Source organism: Camelus dromedarius, chromosome 17 (genome assembly GCF_036321535.1).
Source record: "Camelus dromedarius isolate mCamDro1 chromosome 17, mCamDro1.pat, whole genome shotgun sequence".
Taxonomy (NCBI): domain Eukaryota; kingdom Metazoa; phylum Chordata; class Mammalia; order Artiodactyla; family Camelidae; genus Camelus; species Camelus dromedarius.
Window position 1 is genome coordinate 23,115,895 of NC_087452.1, and position 16,644 is coordinate 23,132,538.

The 16,644-nt window shown below is 44.2% G+C and overlaps 1 protein-coding gene and 1 long non-coding RNA gene across 3 annotated transcripts in view; one reads left to right on the plus strand and one right to left on the minus strand.

Moving 5' to 3' along the window:
• SYNPR (synaptoporin) overlaps positions 1-8,620 on the minus strand; it is a 272,798-nt gene extending 264,178 nt beyond the window's left edge. Inside the window, exons 1-2 of the mRNA XM_010986373.3 lie at positions 8,442-8,620; positions 8,272-8,337 (exon numbers count right to left, since the gene is read on the minus strand). Coding sequence (XP_010984675.1) covers positions 8,272-8,337; positions 8,442-8,459 — 84 coding nt within the window. The 5' untranslated portion in view covers positions 8,460-8,620. The remainder of the gene's footprint in view (positions 1-8,271; positions 8,338-8,441) is intronic.
• A 247-nt stretch (positions 8,621-8,867) lies between these two features.
• Positions 8,868-16,644, plus strand: part of LOC116158368 (uncharacterized) — a 258,698-nt gene continuing 250,921 nt past the window's right edge. The window contains exons 1-3 of one of the 2 annotated variants that reach the window (XR_004142676.2): positions 8,868-8,957; positions 10,709-10,894; positions 13,822-13,925. This is a non-coding gene — a long non-coding RNA (uncharacterized LOC116158368). The remainder of the gene's footprint in view (positions 8,958-10,708; positions 10,895-13,821; positions 13,926-16,644) is intronic. The other variant, XR_004142678.2, reaches the window with a different exon arrangement.

Genomic DNA, 16,644 nt, shown 5'->3' on the forward strand with positions numbered 1-16,644 from the left:
GCCCATCACAGCAGACAAGCCAATGACTCTCCCATGAGTAAATACACAGGACAAAAAATTTAATTTGGATAGGAATATTAAATCAAAAACAACAACAACAAAAACCCATCCATATGTACATGTTTTTCTGCTTTCTACCACATAAGTAAACACAAGAACATAACTGATGTCCTATTTAATGTAGTCTTCTAACCTTAAGGACCAGAGCTGAATTAACCCTCCAATGTATGAACAAAGACAAAGTGCGTGTGGTTTGGGGGAATACGTGTTCCTTCACAAATGGGCTGTCTCACCAGGGAAAAAACTCCAGCATTCCTTTCAGAAAGAGGCGTTCTAACCGATGAACAAGATGGTAGAAGCTGGTAGAGCCCACCAGCTGAAGAGCCAGAGGCGCACCCCCTCAAGATAGCATTGTCAAGGTGGATACCCCAGTGGTCCCTCGTCAGAGCGAATTCCAGGAACGCTGCTCCCCACATCTCACGGACGTCACGTGCTCCCTTTGAGAAAATTACCAGACATGGAAACCTCTCTCTGTGCCTAACTTACTCAGCACCTAAAGAACACTGCCCCGCCCCCAACCATGGCTCCAGCTGGAAGAACAACCTAGGGCACATGTTTTGAATCTCATGATCCTTTTTATCCAGGCCACAAGTGACAGGGCTCGCAGTGGACATCTGGCCCAGGGCAGCCAATACAGAGCCTGATTTGAGCCAGGGCTGACAGTTGTGTCCACACTGAACAAATTATCTGCTCAGCCTGAATTCCTTCTCTCAGCACATGAGACTAGACTCAGACAAAGGACACGCTACATGGGCAGCAGAGACGGAACACGCAGAGAGGACGGCAGGACGGCAGCCAAGGCTCAGCACGGGCAGCACTCTTGCTAAGGCCGTGCCTTGAACCCAAGACACGAGGCCTGGGCCTGTGCTAATCCCTGCCCGTGCATTTCCGCAGGAGTGCTCCTCCCTCGCGGCGCAGTGGGTACCCCGGCCCTGCCGCTGCCCTCTGCCCCTGACAGCCGAGTCAGCCCGTGTGACTTACTCCCCTCCCCAGCCAAGACCAGCAGCTAAGCCCTTGTCCCCACGGGCTCCCTTACAAGTCCCCTTCACAACGGGAGTCATGAAAGCTGATTGATGCCCCGTCCAACGTGTGCTCAAGGATTCACTTACTCATCCTTTATTCTCTTTCCTCCCCCCTCCTTTTCCCCCTGACTTCCTTCAGCCAATATTTACTAAGCACCCACCGCCTGGGTCTTTTGGTGGGATTTATAAATGCCCCTGGAGGTGGTCCAACCATGTGCCAAGTTGTTAGACACTTAGAATGTACTGATGAACAAGACGGACAAGATCCCTGTTTTCACAGAGCCTTTAGTCCGGTTGAGGAGCCAAAATGTAAAAAAGTCTTTAAAGACTGTGCTCTGGGAGCCATCAGGAAGCTGACTTCATCTTCCTCCTCAGAGAGGCCCTCCCAAAAGCAGTGAATGGACAAGAGGAATATGCCAGCTAAATGGGGTTGGGTGAAAAGAGAGGGAGAGGGTTCTAAGCAGAGGAAGTAGCATGTGCAAAAGTCCATCAAACCAGCGAGAGACCATCACCAGGACCCCAAAATATCGAAAAAAATGTGAAACGTGTATGGAGCAAGAAATTGGCTTTTAGTATGAGAGCTAAAAGGGGTGAGGGTGGACCTCCTCCAAGTTTCCATGATGCCTCAGTTTCAACTGGCAGCATCATTCTCTCTCATGGGTTCCAAAGAGACCAAGGAGATTGGGGCAGAGGCTGGAGGAGGGACTGTGCTTGGGAAGGGCTCAGCCCCTCAGGGAGCAGAGATCACTTCACATCTCAGTCTTCACCCAGTTGTCTTATGCTATCCAGGGCCACCTAGATTGGAAACAATTACTCCTTTATCATCACCACCGTCATGATCACAATTATACTTTCGGAGGACATTTAATAGTTTACAAAAGAGTTTTGACATGCTTGTTCTTACTTAAAATTTCCAAAACTGTGAGAAGGTAGGCAAGGGGTGCTGTCCCCAGAAGTCACTGAGGAAGCGAGGTTCTCAAAGGATGGCGAAGCTAACAGGATGAACGAGAATAATTACAAATACAGTCAAGGTCAAAGATTCCCTGCAGAAGATGAAGACTCAAAGGAAAGTAGTGGTTCCATAGACACATTCCTTAGAGACTTTCTGTTACTTTTTTCTATTAACACATGACTATTTTTTCTTACTTGGATCGGGAATCCACGTGAATCCTCCAGGGAAGGGAGGACTAAGGGTGATGTTTCTACTTGAGCATGAGTGCAGGGTTCCTCCTCTGTTTTTATCTGGGAGACTCCCCAGGGCCAGGTGTACCTGGGTGTTAGGGTTGGTTAATAAATGCCTGTAGCTGACTCTGTAAGGACCTTCATCTACACTGTGGAGAACTCAGTTGGATGCGTGTAACTCTTTCAAGAACAAGCAATGTCTATGGGTTATGATTTCAGAAAGATCAGGAAAACCATCTCACCACACCGCAACGAAAAAATTCCCGAGAACTAAGCCCCTGCAATTCTTCCATTAGAACTTTCCCCTTAGGTTCAACACTGGCCTCTCTGGAATGTCCTTTGAATGCAAATATTCCAAGGAGCAATTCCCTAGGGAGTCACTCATGCAATGGGAAAAAAAAAAAAAAGAAAATCCCTGGCAGCGTGGTATAAAGGGAGGGGGGCTCAAAAGCAGCACGTGTGGGCGTGAACATAGATTTTCTAATTCAGAACTTTGCCAAGACTCTACCTTGCAAGAGGTTGCCATCATGTTCTAAATTATCCTCCAGTGGATTTCTACTTTCTCCCTTTTCGTCATTCTCAGAATCCTTCAAATAGTTATCCTCATCATCATCGCCATCATCATCCTCCTCACAATCATTTGCTGGGCAATTTTTACACCTTTTGTAGCCCAGGCACTGTGCAAGGTGGAGTAAGTCACTGACGGCAACCCTCTGAAGTAGGAACTAGTAACAGTCCCATTTTATAGATGAGAAAAATGGTGCCCAGTGAAGTTAAATAACTTGCCCAAGGTCACTAAGCTAGTGAAGGATAAACTCAGGATTCAAATCCATACGTAGTATTTTTATCTCTTTCTTCTGTACCCATGGAGCCAAATACCAGCTGTCTTAATAAAACTCAGAAAAGCAATACGTGACAAATCCATTAGCCCACTGGGGAGTTGCTCTTTGCTGAAAAGCGTTATTTATTGGGTCTTATTCCAACTGCACATGATTTTTGTCACTAATTGAAAGGCTACAAAGTTATAATTAAATCCAATTTAATGTAGCTTTGAAATTACATCAGACCCTCCATGGCAGATTGCTGCTCATAATTTAAATAAGTTGTGTGTTAGAATTCCTGTCTTGTTTATACTCAGGGGGATAAAAAGAGTCGTCTGACTCATGCACAGATATTTTTAAGAAAATTGAGGGAGAAAAGACCATAAAATAAGATTAAATTATTGGCTTTATAATCAAACTCTTTTTCTACATCTTTTAAAGGAAAAGATACTGGTTTCTAATTAGAATCTACACTAACTACCTTGTTTACTTAATAACCAACAGAAAATTAAACAGTATCAAAGGCAATTGGTGTCTGTTGAGCTCCTTGCTAAATATAAACACTCCTTGGCATTTTCAGAAAAGGCCTCAAATACGTATCATAGTGGGTGAGATAAACAGTGCAAAATAGGGTAGCATCTGCCTTTTACCACTTCTGTGAGGATTAGGGATAAGGTACGGCAGGTGCCTGCCACATGGAAGGAAGCAGACGTGTAGCATTTAAGAGGATGCTCATATCTTGGCTTTGCCATTTCCTACAGTTTTGCTCTTGATGAGTTATTAACATCCCCTGAATTTCCCAGTGAACTGGGAATGTCAGTCACACACAGTCAACACGATGATGAATGGAAAGCAGTGGAATATGGTGCTCCTTATGAAGACAGCAAGACAGAGGCAGCTTACTGCTACTTCTCTCCTTAAGGGTTAAAAATGAGAATTGAATTATATTATATTATATTATATTATATTATATTATATTATATTATATATTAAACATGCGTACTGTGTAATTATCAATAACCTGATCAGAAATGCTATTAATATCAAGTAAGCAGTCTGATGTTTGCTTGGAAAACACAGATCAGGATTTAGATTCAGGAATGAAGATTATGGAAGCAGGTGCCTCCATTGAACTCAAGCAGCTCTATACCTTATACGTCAGACATGCTGCATCTCTGGATTAGCTGGCCTCGTTTGGGAAGGCAGAAAGGAAACGCAGACTGGAGATATGGAGTCCAGGGGTTGGAGCAGAAGTGGTACGGCAAAATGGGGGGTGGATGTCAAAGAATAAGAATTAGAGGAATCAGGCAATGGGACCCAGCAGCTAGTTCTCCAGGGACAGAATCTGGACCTGCCAGCCAAGCAGACATCACCTGGGGGAGCTGAAGTCCTTCCAACGCCCCTACATCTGCACCAATTCTAGTCCTGGACAGTTTAGACGTGTTGGGGTCCCCCATCTTCCATTACCACAAATCCACAAGCACAACCCCAGACCCTTGTAAATAGCAAAGAGATGAATATATTAACACATTTTTTTAAAAGAAAAAGAATCAGACCAAAGTTTTGCTGGCAAAGAATTGAAGTAGCAAAATAAAAATGATCCATGGATGATAGACTATACTAACTTAGTAAGTCAGAAGTAAATTCCATTAAAAAATTTTCTTTTACCATCACCAAGTGGTGGTTTAAGAGGTTTTTTGGATCTATTTTATCATCAAAGAATGAACAGAACAGACCACCAGACTCAGTGTTGTGTACTGAATTTTGGTTTTGACCCAAAAGATAGTGAAAAGTCCCTTGATCTCATTTTAGTAGAGATTAAGGGTTGGGAATTTTTGCCTCAAGGTCTCTGAAATTGGCTAAAGCTCTTCCCTGAAGGCTTGACTTAAATATGTTTTTTTAAACTTCAGATCTACTGTATCCATGAGCCCTCCCTAAGCAAAGAACACAAAAATAAAGTGCACTTTTCCCCCCAGGCAATCAATCTCAAAGTGTAGGATGTCTTCAGAAGTAATACTGCTTTGTGTGGGCAATCCATAGGAAATCATTTAAAATATGAGTTTCTTTTAAAAAATTACTCATGTGCACAAGTGTGGACAAGTGATATGCCTGTGACCCTTCCCGCAGACCACAGCCATCCTTCCCCCTCTCCTCTGCTCACCCCATGGAACCTCAAATTACATCCTTTGGGAAAAAAATCAATTTTAACAGTTTAGAGGTATACATCTATGCTTCACTCTATGCTGATACAAATTACACACACAGATATACAACACACACTCAGACACATTACTATCCTTTTTTTCTTTCTATATATTATGCACATTAAAATATTGTATGCTATATATCACTCTGAAACATGACCAAATACATTTTCCACGTGTTGATTAAAAGAATGAAAACTACCTTTTTCCATTTAACAATTTCATCGAATACTAAGAGTGAAATTCACTTTTTCCAAGTTTAATAATTTTACCAACACAACTACATATGCTGACCTCCAGGTCAATGCACAGCAATTGAAGTCATCTTTTTAATGGCAGTATAATATTTCACAGCATGCATGAGTCACACTTCAGTGATTTTCCTATTACTGGACTTACTAAATGTTTCCAGTTCTTTCTTCTACAAAGGATGCTGCAGTAAATAAAGGATGTTGCAGTATCCTTGAACATATATCTTTAACATACACCTTTATTTCTACAGCATAAATACTGAAAAACAAGAGGACTGTAATTCAAAGGCTTTAAAGACTACCAGTGTCAAAGCTGCTCCCCCACAGATCAGGAGAAAGTGGGGTATTTTCTGTGCTCTGTTTTGCTCAGTTTACACTTTTTGCTGATCACATACTGTTTACCAAGCACCATGAAAGACACTTATGGGGAACACAGAGACCAACAGAACAAATTTCCTGCCATCTAAGAGCTGGAATTCTCTCTCTTAGCTCTTTCAAAAGGTAGCAATCAACTAACTTATCTAACTTTTTAAGGTGCTTTTGGCCCCTTATTCAGGTCCTTTTCCACAAATGAGAGGCTAATAACTGACTTACAAGCAAAATCCCTTCCTCCTTAGAGCCTTAGAGGCCCAGAAGAGAGAGAGAGGAAATCAACTATACTCCAATAAAAAATATTTTAAATGTAATAACTGCTCTCTCTTTCTCTCTCTCACCACACACACACAAACACACACACAGATCTATCAACAAAAAACAACTGTAAGGTAATGTGATAAATTCTCATGAATGAATGAATGGATAAAGTGTGATGGAAGCCCAAAGAATGGGGTGAATCACTCAGTTTGGGGTAGAGGAAAGGGGAAGAGACAAATCTGAGTGTAGTTTTCCCTGAAGAGGTAATATTTAAGCTGGGGTGAAAAGACAAACATCTGCCCTTGGCTTGGGCTGAGGGCGCCCCATACAGTATGAACGGGCAGAGCAAGAGCTTTAAGGTACAATGCCCTTTTGAGTTTTGGGGGGACCTTGTGTAGCTTAGGGTGGTGGCACTTCAACTTTAACGAGCATAAGAATTATCCAGGGAGCTTGTTTAAAATGCAGGTTCCTGGGTACCCATCTTCCCGATATTTTTATTTCATGTCCAGAAAACTGCATTAAAAAAAATTCATCCACACTTTGAAATATGAAATACCTGTAGAGGCTGTGTGTGGGGAGTGGCGAGGCAACGGGAAAGAAGGGAATACAAACTACTGTTGCAGGTAAGCGACAATGACGGTGAGAGACAATAAGAGATTATGTCAGAAATGATGTCAGGTCTTTGAATTTGTTTTGAGAGACAACAGCTTGGCCATGGAATGATTATTTTGAGCAAGGAAAAAAAAACAGAAAATCGCTCTCCCACAGAGAATGTTCATCGAATGGCTGAATGAATGAATGTGGACGGAACTCTAAGAAAGCCAATTGAAAGTTGCCTGGACTGTGAGTCCACCTTACTTTACCTTGGCTGTAAGGGGAACAGGTTTAGACTAGCCATCCCGGAACCACTATTCAAGCCTTCCCAGTGTATGTCCAGTTGATATATATTTATGCCTTTTCATGCAGTTCTATAAACAAGGCAAATGTGATTACCCCATAGATCATGCATGTAAACACGAAGCACAGTTGTGTGGCCTTGGCCGGATGGATACTGGCCCTCGGAGCTAAGATCTGAGAGGACAGAACACGGTCTTACATAATTTCCCAGCTAGTCAGTGATAATGCCTGTGATGAATGACACATGACGGGCTTTTAACTTTCTGTTCAGATAGGTTCGCTTGCCTTTCAGAGCTCCTAGCAAGACATAACGTGTGACCTGCAGACTTCACTCCGAATAACCGTCATCCAAGCCAGCAACACTGCCACTGCTCTGCCGCCCCGTGGGTAACTGCTTCTGTGCCTCACTCCTCTGCCAACAGACAAGTTGCCCTAAGACTATCAAGTTTGGGGGTTTGTTTTGTTTTTTTTTTTTTTTACGGGGAGAAAACATAAGAGTAACATAACTTCCTAAACCCAGTCGCTGAAGAAAGCTCCACCGGGAAGAAGGTTCTGGGAGGTTCTTCTGGGAGAAATCAGAAGAGCCCTCGAGGAGCGGCCAGAGTAGAGAACCGAGAAGGTGGGAGGAAGGAGTCCCGCTGTCAACGCCAGCATCCTTCACAGCCTCGCAGCTTCTCTGTTGCTGGCGCTCCGGCAGCGGCGGGCGGCGGAGCAGTTGGTCACAGCGCTTCCAGGCTCCCAGGCCAGGCTTAGGGCTGCCCCCGTGCTGACCAACTTTCCGTGCTCGGCCAAGTCCTCCCCACTACTCCGCTCGGCCCCAGGGCCCTCCTCTCATGCCCTCACCCCCGCAAAAATCCAGGTGAGCAGCCAGAGCCCGGCGGCAGCTCCTCCATCTGCTCCCCTGCCCGTCTCGCCAGGAGGCTTCTCTCAACAGCCCCTGAGCGTTTGCGAGCGCGGAGGTGAGATGACACCTCGTCTACGCGCCTACAAAAATTTGTCCAGGCTCCAGCCTCCAAGCCGGGTCCCTCCATCCCGTCCCCGCCATTCCAGAACAGCACCTGGGGGAACGGGGAGGATGGATGGAAGGGTCTTGCATCTCAGGCCCGGAGCAGAACCCAGCAGAGCGCGCCCCACCCGACCTCTCCTCACCTGCCGGTCCTCTGCCTCGCTCCCCTCCCCGCACACACACACCGCTACTCACCAATTCCAGGGCTCGCAGGAAGGCAAGGGGCTCCTTCAGCGCCCGGAAGGTGCCTGCCGAGGCCAGCTGTGGACGAGGGAGACAAGAGACAGGGACAGCGTGAGGAAGGGGCTGGGGACGCGGCACCTGGAGCCCGTGGGTGGGAGGTTGGGGGCGGGGGGGCGTCCTACCTGACTCACGGGGTCCATAGCTCGCCTCGCTCGGGCTTCTCGCCCGCCGGTGCCTTTGGAAATGAAGTTCGAGGGCCACCACCGTCGTCGCACTAGCCCTCAGGGCCAGATGCCCGCTTTCGGAAAGAGCCGGAGGAGCGAGGCCGGGGAGCGCGGGGTGCCCGGCGCGGGCTCGCGAACACGGCTTCCGAAGCCTGCGCGCCAGAGCGGCGAGCACAGCCGGCGAGGGTGGGAGGGGCGGGCGGCGGGCGGGAGGCGGGGGGCCGGGCGGGGGCGGGGCCGGGGGGCGGGGGCCCGCCCAGCCGCCGGGGGCAGGGCTGCCATTGGCCAGCTGCGGGGCCGCGGGGGCGGGGAGGGCGGGGAGGTGGGCCCGGGGGAGCTCGCGACCTTGGGGCCGGCGCCGCGGGGCACGCCGGGTGACCTCGGGCTGCGGGGCGGCTGTGGGGCCGTCGGGCTGAGGGAAGCGGGCTGGCAGCCTCGGCGAGATGGTTCCCCGCCTTGAAGACGGGGTTCCAGGTGAGAGAGAGGGGCAACCCACCCCTTCCGTGGGGCGGGGTCCGCGTTCTGGCCACTTCTAGACGCCAGAGAGAGGCTGCTGGCGTGGCCCTGCCCCCGAGCCCTCGCGGAAGGCCCTCCTTGTGGCCAGGCAGCGCCCAGGTGCTGGGGCACATCGAGGGACGGGATGGACACTGCCCGTCCCCTCGGGGGTCGGCAGAGGGTCAGGGCAGAGGGAACGAACGGGCCGGAGGCGAGAGGGGAAAGACCTAAATCCTCAAAGTGCGGGACAGTGTGCCCGGCAGGTGAGCCACGTGGCCACTGTGTGAGGTCAGGCGCGAACCATGATGCCCATTTCAAAAGCAGAAAATAGTCTTAGTGAGGCTGAATTAGCCAAGGTAACCCAGCTCCCTGGGGGCTAAACAGGGGTTGGATTTCAAGTCCCTTTAAAATTCACGCTGTTTCTCCTGCGATCCTTTCCCTAAGATGCAACCCGTAAATGAAGCTACCCGAATCCGTCATAAGTAGAACTGAGCGCCTTACCCCAAACCCAGCTCATACTCTCTTCCTCTCTTAGTCGGCTGACCTTGCCAAAAGTCATAAACAACAACAGCAACAACAACAAAACAATGGAGTTCCTCCCAGGAGTCAGAAATTGTTGTTAAGGGCTTTATAACATTACTTCATTAAATATTCACAAAACCCCCATGAGCTGTTGTACTATTATTCTTGCCTTAGAGATGAGCGAATTGGGGCCATGAAAGGGGAAGGGCAGAGTCGTCATCATAAAAGTCAGAAAAGGAGGAGGAGGAGGACGCCTCAGCGCTCCTAGCCATTAGACCATGTAGCTGATACATCCCCTTCCTTCTCACTCCCTTTGGACTGGATTCCACGTATGAAGTGGTCTCCCAGCAACACAGATAGCCCATCTGTTTACTACAAAGATTTGCCAAAAAGGTTTGGGGTTTGTGTGTGTGTGTGTGTTGGCGGTGGAAGGGCAGTAACTAATATTCAGGAGTTGGGGAGAAAGATGGAAATGAATAGTTTTGGAGTCTGAGAAGAGGAGGCAGCCAAAACTGGGTAAGAAAGAGGGTTCAGTGTAGATGCCCACTGCCCATGGATTTTGCTGGAGAAAAGCTAGCAAGTTAGTGAGTCAGAACTCCAGAGGGCTAGTTGGACCATCTGCAGCCAGCCAGCTTTGCTCCTACTGTGCTTCCTACATGCAGAGAGAATCTAAAACAATCAGAAACAAGTTGTTTCAAAAATAAGCTATTATGCAACTACAAGTGCTTAGTGTGTGTCTTGCAATTTTTTGTATATGATTTTATGTGTGAAGTCACTTAGCCCCTTCAAGACCACAGGGTTTTTTTAACCTGTAAAATGGAGCCAAACAATACCAGTTTAGCTGGTGGTTATGAAGACTCGATGAGATTTTGTAGAAAATATATCTTGGGCAGAGTCACATCATAATTTCTCCACGTGTACTGGTTAAATTTCTGACTGCTCACACCTCTACAGAAACAGATGAAGGCTCAGAGGCTCACATTAGAGGTGTGGTTGATTGTAGCACCGTCTTGCCACACTGTGCAGTGCTTCTCCACTATATATCCTTGTCCTTTTGAACCGGGGAGTTGCTATGTTACTAGCGTTGGCCAGTGATGTGTGGGCAGAAGTGATGAGTGCATTTCTGGGCAGAGGTTTTAAGAACCCCTTCCTGATTTGCCATATTGCTAATTTCTTTCTACCATGATGAATACAATGTTACCTCACAGGGGCTCCTCCGACAGCCTGGGTCCTGGCATAAGATTGATATAGAGCACAGCTGCATCTGGACCTTGATGGACACTGTTCTGAACAAGAAATGCATTTGGAGTTATAAGCAACTGCGATGTTGAAGTCTTTTTTTAACTACAGCACAGCATAACCTAGGCTGATTGATCCAAGAGTTCACATGGCTGGTAAGTAGCTGAACCAAGATTCCTCTCTGAGTCTGTATGATTTCATTGTCTTTGCATCCTTGTTCTTTCCATCACCGTCAACTAGCTTATGAGGTATAACACTTCCTGCATATGTTTAATAATGATGATAATTATCATGATAGCATATCCCCGTGCATCTCTCGCTACCTGCCAGGCACTGTGCTAAGTGCTTCAAATACATCATTGGGGCCTCACCATCATCCCCTCCCTTTCAGGTAGTATATTCAGGTTTGAAAGGGTAAGTAACTTGTCCAAGGTCATCTAAACATTTGTATCTTTTTAGACAGAGAGATTGACTTATTTAAAACACCACCCACTTGCGTTTCATTTGAGCTGAGAACTTGGCGCAGACCAAGTGTGATTACTGAGCCTCTTCCCCCAGGCCTCTCTTCACACTCAACATTCCTCCTTGCTAATACGGTGGCAAATTTTCCAAGTCCCCCAAGCACCATGTGAAGGAAGCCAGAATTGTGGCAAATGTCAATGTGGTCGCTCAGACAACAATTACACATTGTCAGAGGATGCTTTTCACGTTCCAGAAATGTATGAGCTGCCAACAGCTGCATCACCAAAATAACCCAGAGTTCCACATCCCATTTGCAACGTTAAATACTTGTAGACTTTGGGGCTAGAACCTCTGCATGCAGACCTGGAAATAACATTGGGTTTCTTAAAGAACCAGGATGGGAGAGGTAGGAGGGATGATACGAACACTGCCACAATATTACTCTCAGTAGCTGACGGTGACCCCATCTCTTCTGCCCCATCGTGACGAAAGATAATTTCCCTCTTCCGTAACAAATCTATTGCTGTGGCTCAACAGTCGGGTTAACTTTGGTGGGGCATAAATGATCCATTTGGGCAGCCTATATTGATCATGTAAATCAAATAGCTTCCAAATTCTTCTTTCGTTTTTTGGTCGGGAACTTACAAAGATTTCCTTTGACATGCCAAGGCAATAGGTTTACTGCAGTGGTTCTCAATAAAGGATAGTGTGGGCTCTTCCCTCCCCCAAGGAGACCTTTGACAATATTTGGAGACGTTTTAAGTTGTCACAGCTGGGAAGTTGATGGGGGGAAGGGTGTGGTGGTACTGGCACCTGGAGGGTAGAGGCCAAGGATGCTGTTCAACCTCCTATGATGCTGAAGACAGCTGCCTGCAACAAAGAGTCATTTGGAAAATGTGAATAGTTGCCAAAGTTGAGAAACCTTGACTTACTCATTTGACAAGTAAGGACCACCTGCCTGTTATGTGTCAGTATTGTTCTAGGTATTGTAAACAGCTTGACAAAATTCCTGCCTTCACAGAGCTTACCTTGTAATGGGATATACTATAAGCCCAATTTAGTCAAGTTCCAAATTAGACCAAACCAATCAACAAAATTCAAAAAGCCATTCTGAATCTCAAAGACGGCTCATCTTGAATCAGAACTACAAGAAAACAAGGTATCAAGCTGCTGTAGATGGACTTGCATTATTCAGGCAAATTAAATCTCATTCTCAGGGAACGACATACCTGGGTTTCATCTTACTATGTCTCTTGCGGCAAAAAAACAAAAAAGTAATTTAAAATTTTATCCACAGCAACTTAATATAGGAGGAAATACTACCCATATGTTGTGATATTTGGAATGCTAGAAATAAGTAATAAGTGGAAGTCATTCAAAATGCTATGTATTTCACTTTCTCCTCGTGCTTCTAACCTAATCTTTCCAAATCTTCTCCTAACTAGCGAGGGTGACGCAGAGACCAATAGCATGTCTATGTAATATTTGTTTGTGTGTTTGGTTTGCATGGGGCCACTGGTACACGGGACTGGAGATGGGCTGGAAACATTTTCAAGAACTCTGATTTTACAATAAATATAGCATTATCTCTCAACCTAATGATCAGGTAAAGCCATCTTATATTTTAGTCTTAAATGGCTGCAATAAAACATGTAAGGATGTGTATGTGTTTGTTTGGTTTACAACTTCATCACAAAATAAGATTCCATAGGCTTCCTATGGAGTTTTTAGCATTCAAATAGGACGGCTCTTAATTAATAATCAGAAGTGATATAAAATTTCAAGTGTGGATGGCCACTGTAAACTCATATCACCATGTGCTTTTGGTATTTCTGTTTCCAGTTTTCTTTTAAACAAAAGGTATCTGTGTAAATATGACCAGACTTTAATACATGCACATTACAGGATCAAAGCTCATGTCAAAGGATTCTTCCTTGACCCCAGCGAATAATAGTAGTAACAGTCATCATAAAGTGACGTTTGCAATGTAGGAAGTAGTAAGTAGATGCTGGCCAGAATGCTAAGTGCCCCTGGAGGCAAAACTGGCTTAGTGTCCTCATTAACCATCTAAGTATGCGCTACAGTTTCTCCCCTTGTGCAGACAAGAAAACACAAGCTCAAAGAAACGAAAAGTCTCAGCTAAGCTTTTCTGGGTAGTAAACAGCAGAGTCATGATTTTTCTCCTACCCTCAAAACTTTCCAAGAAAAAGATGATACGCAGTTTCCATTGCAAATTTGAAAATGTCACCAGCTTTAGGCAAAAATATTTTTCCTGCTGAAACATAAACAAAATTTCTCTGGAGAAATCAGCTGAAGATGGTCACCACTGTCTACTGCTACTACTATGCCTGCTGCTACTGTTTTTCCATGAGCACAGTTACAAAATTACCCTCCCTTCTCAAAAGGCTCAATCATTCTGATGATTTTTGTCTTTCATCATTAGCTGTGTTTTCCAAAATGCTCATTATTTTTGACGTTCTCCTTGGATCACTCGCCTGTTTTCACGGACACATTGATCACAGCAGCACTGAGTTACTCACATGACACCCACTGCCATTTCTGAATGAGGTAAATGAAGCCCACGGAATGGACACATCCTGCCTAAAGTTTTCTTCCCTAGGAAAGAGTCCAGCATAAGCGGTGATGGCACAAGTTCTGGAATCGGGTTGATGGAGTTCATCATATTCTGGCTCAGTCACTTCCTAGCTGTGTGACCTTGAGCAAGTAAGTCTCGTAAACTCTTGTCACTCAGTTGCCTCATCTGTAAAATGGGATTAATAACTATACCACCCACATCATTTTGTAAGAAGGAATAATTGAGTTAACACAAGGTAAGCCCTCAGACGAATCAAATACAGAAAGCTACTAAAAGGCCGAGAAATATGACCTGCCCGAGTGGTAAGGGGATGGTCTGTGACATGTGCATCCCAAGTGGTTTATCACACAACCACTGCTTACAGTGAACACTCTAAAAAAAAAATCATTCATTTTCTTCCATTTCCCTTCTTTTCAGAATTCTTACTTCTTTTTCCTCAAAATTCTTCTCTCTTTTTGGATGGTAAGAATATGGCATCATTCAAAAGATTTTTAGGGGGAGGCTTGCTGACTAATACCCTTCCTAAAAAAATAACAATTCAGTATGAAATTTTTTTATGATGATCTTTTTCTTTGATGTTTAATAAGTAGAGCTTTGGCAGGGATTTTATGATTTTCTTAAAAATATTTTTTCTTGGCAGTATTTGCACTCTCTAATAATTTTTTCATGTTTTAAGAAATATTTATATGTGAAAACTTACAGATGATGAAGATAGGAATGATCAGATGGATCGTCTCCTATCTTTAATAAAAGTATGTGATCCAAATTGTACTGGATCCTTTTCATTTTAGTGAATTCTCCAGATGGTCTTTAGACCTTGTGTTTCAGTATCACAGAATGGCTTTTGCATCTGCTCTAAATGAGGCAAAAGAAAACCCTACCCTCTTCAGCAAATGTAAGAACACATTTATTTATTCCTTCCTAATTTAAACCTTTAAGTAAAAAAAAAAAAAAGTTAAATATGAGACATTAGAAAGTTGACTTCTTTGATATTTCATGGTCGTGTTGGCCAAGGTGCTTGACAACTGTGTGAGGACCTGGTGGATCCACTCACACAGAGAGAAACACAATCCAGTAACTAAAATTAGGTTTTACTAAATTATATTGCACTGCACTTTTACACCTGCTTGGCAAATAATACCCAGAAGAAAGGTACAATTACATAGGCTCTTTGCCAGAAATAGAAGGCAGGTTTAAGAAAACACTAAAAAAAAAGAGAGAAGGAAGGAAGGAAGGGAAAAAAAAAAAGGACGAGAGAGAGACAGGCAGAGAGGGAGAGGAGACGGAAAATGAGAGAATCCTGTCCCCACACCTTGGTCAGGAGCAGCAGCACCATTTAAGTTACTTCTATTAAAAACTTGCTAGAGGGGAAGGTATAGCTCAAGTAGTAGAGCATATGCTTAGCATGCATAAGGTGCTGGGTTCAATCCCCAGTACCTCCTCTAAGGATAAATAAACCAAATTACCTCTCCCCAACAAAAAATAAATAAATAAAATAAATGAATTTAGAAAAAAGAGAATGTGCTCTGTGTGTGTATTATGATAAGCCCCTTATAACACTGAATTCATTATTATCCGTATTTCACAAATAATGAAACTGAAGCATGGACAGATGAATCTCTTGCCCAGGCTCATACAACTAAGTGGAAGTGAAGCCACGTTTGAAGCCAGTAATTCTTGAGAGTGTGAACTAACTTTCTACTTTCTTGTTATCCAAAGTATGAAATATTCACCTCTCAGATCGTAGCTGGAAATTGGAGATACTGATGAGACTTCTTTTATTCAGTTACCAACCCTAATTACCTACTTAAAATTAGGGAATTGATCACCCACATTCTCATCTTTTTCTTTTTAAGTTGTGGTAAGAACACGTGGATGTCCAGCTTCCCCAACACCATTTGGTGAAGAGGCTGTCCTTTCCCGATTATGTGTTCCTTTCAGTTAAACATGCACGCCTGTGTGTATTTCTGGGCTTTCTGTTCCATGGGTCTGTGTGGGCAACAACTGTTTTAACCGCTGTAACTTTATAATGTATTTTAAAATCAGGAGGTGTGATACCTTCAGTTTGGTTCTTCTTTAAGATTGTTTTGGTATTTAAGTTCTTCGTGGTTCCATATGAATTTTAAGATTTTTTTCTATTTCTGTGAAAAATGCTATTGGAATTTTGAAAGGGAGTGCATTGGTTGTGGATTGATTGCTTTGTGTGCTGTGGGCATTTTTACCCTTATTAAGTATATATATATATTAATAAGTACCCTTATTAATCCATGAACATGGGTATCTTTCCATTTATTTCTGTCTTCTTTGATTTCTTTCCTCTGTTTTATAACCTCCACTGTAGAAGTCTTTTACTGCCTTGGTTAAGTTCCTCCTCTGTATTCCACATTCTCAATCTTTGCATGTCCTTTAGTTTTAGTCTTACTGCTAATGATTTCTGGAACATCGTTTGTTCTTAAGAAAAGCACTTGTTCTCATTTATTTTCGAGATACCCAAAGGACATCTTGTTTTACCTTAGTGTTATAGGACATCAATTACTAATGAGGTGAGGAACATGCCTGATTAAAACATTAATTGAGCTATTAATTCATGACAAGATATGGAGGAACCTTAAATGTATATTTAAGCACTGGAAGCTGATCTGAAAAGGCTGCAAGCTGTACGATTCCAGCTATGTGACACTCTGGAAAAGGCAAAGCTATGGAGACAATAAAAGCAACAGTGATTTTCGGAGGTTAGGGTGGTGGGAGGGATGAGTAAGCCACACACAGAGAATTTTCAAGGCAGTGAAAATACGCTGAATGATACCATAATGATGGATACATGTTATTATACATTTTTACAAACCC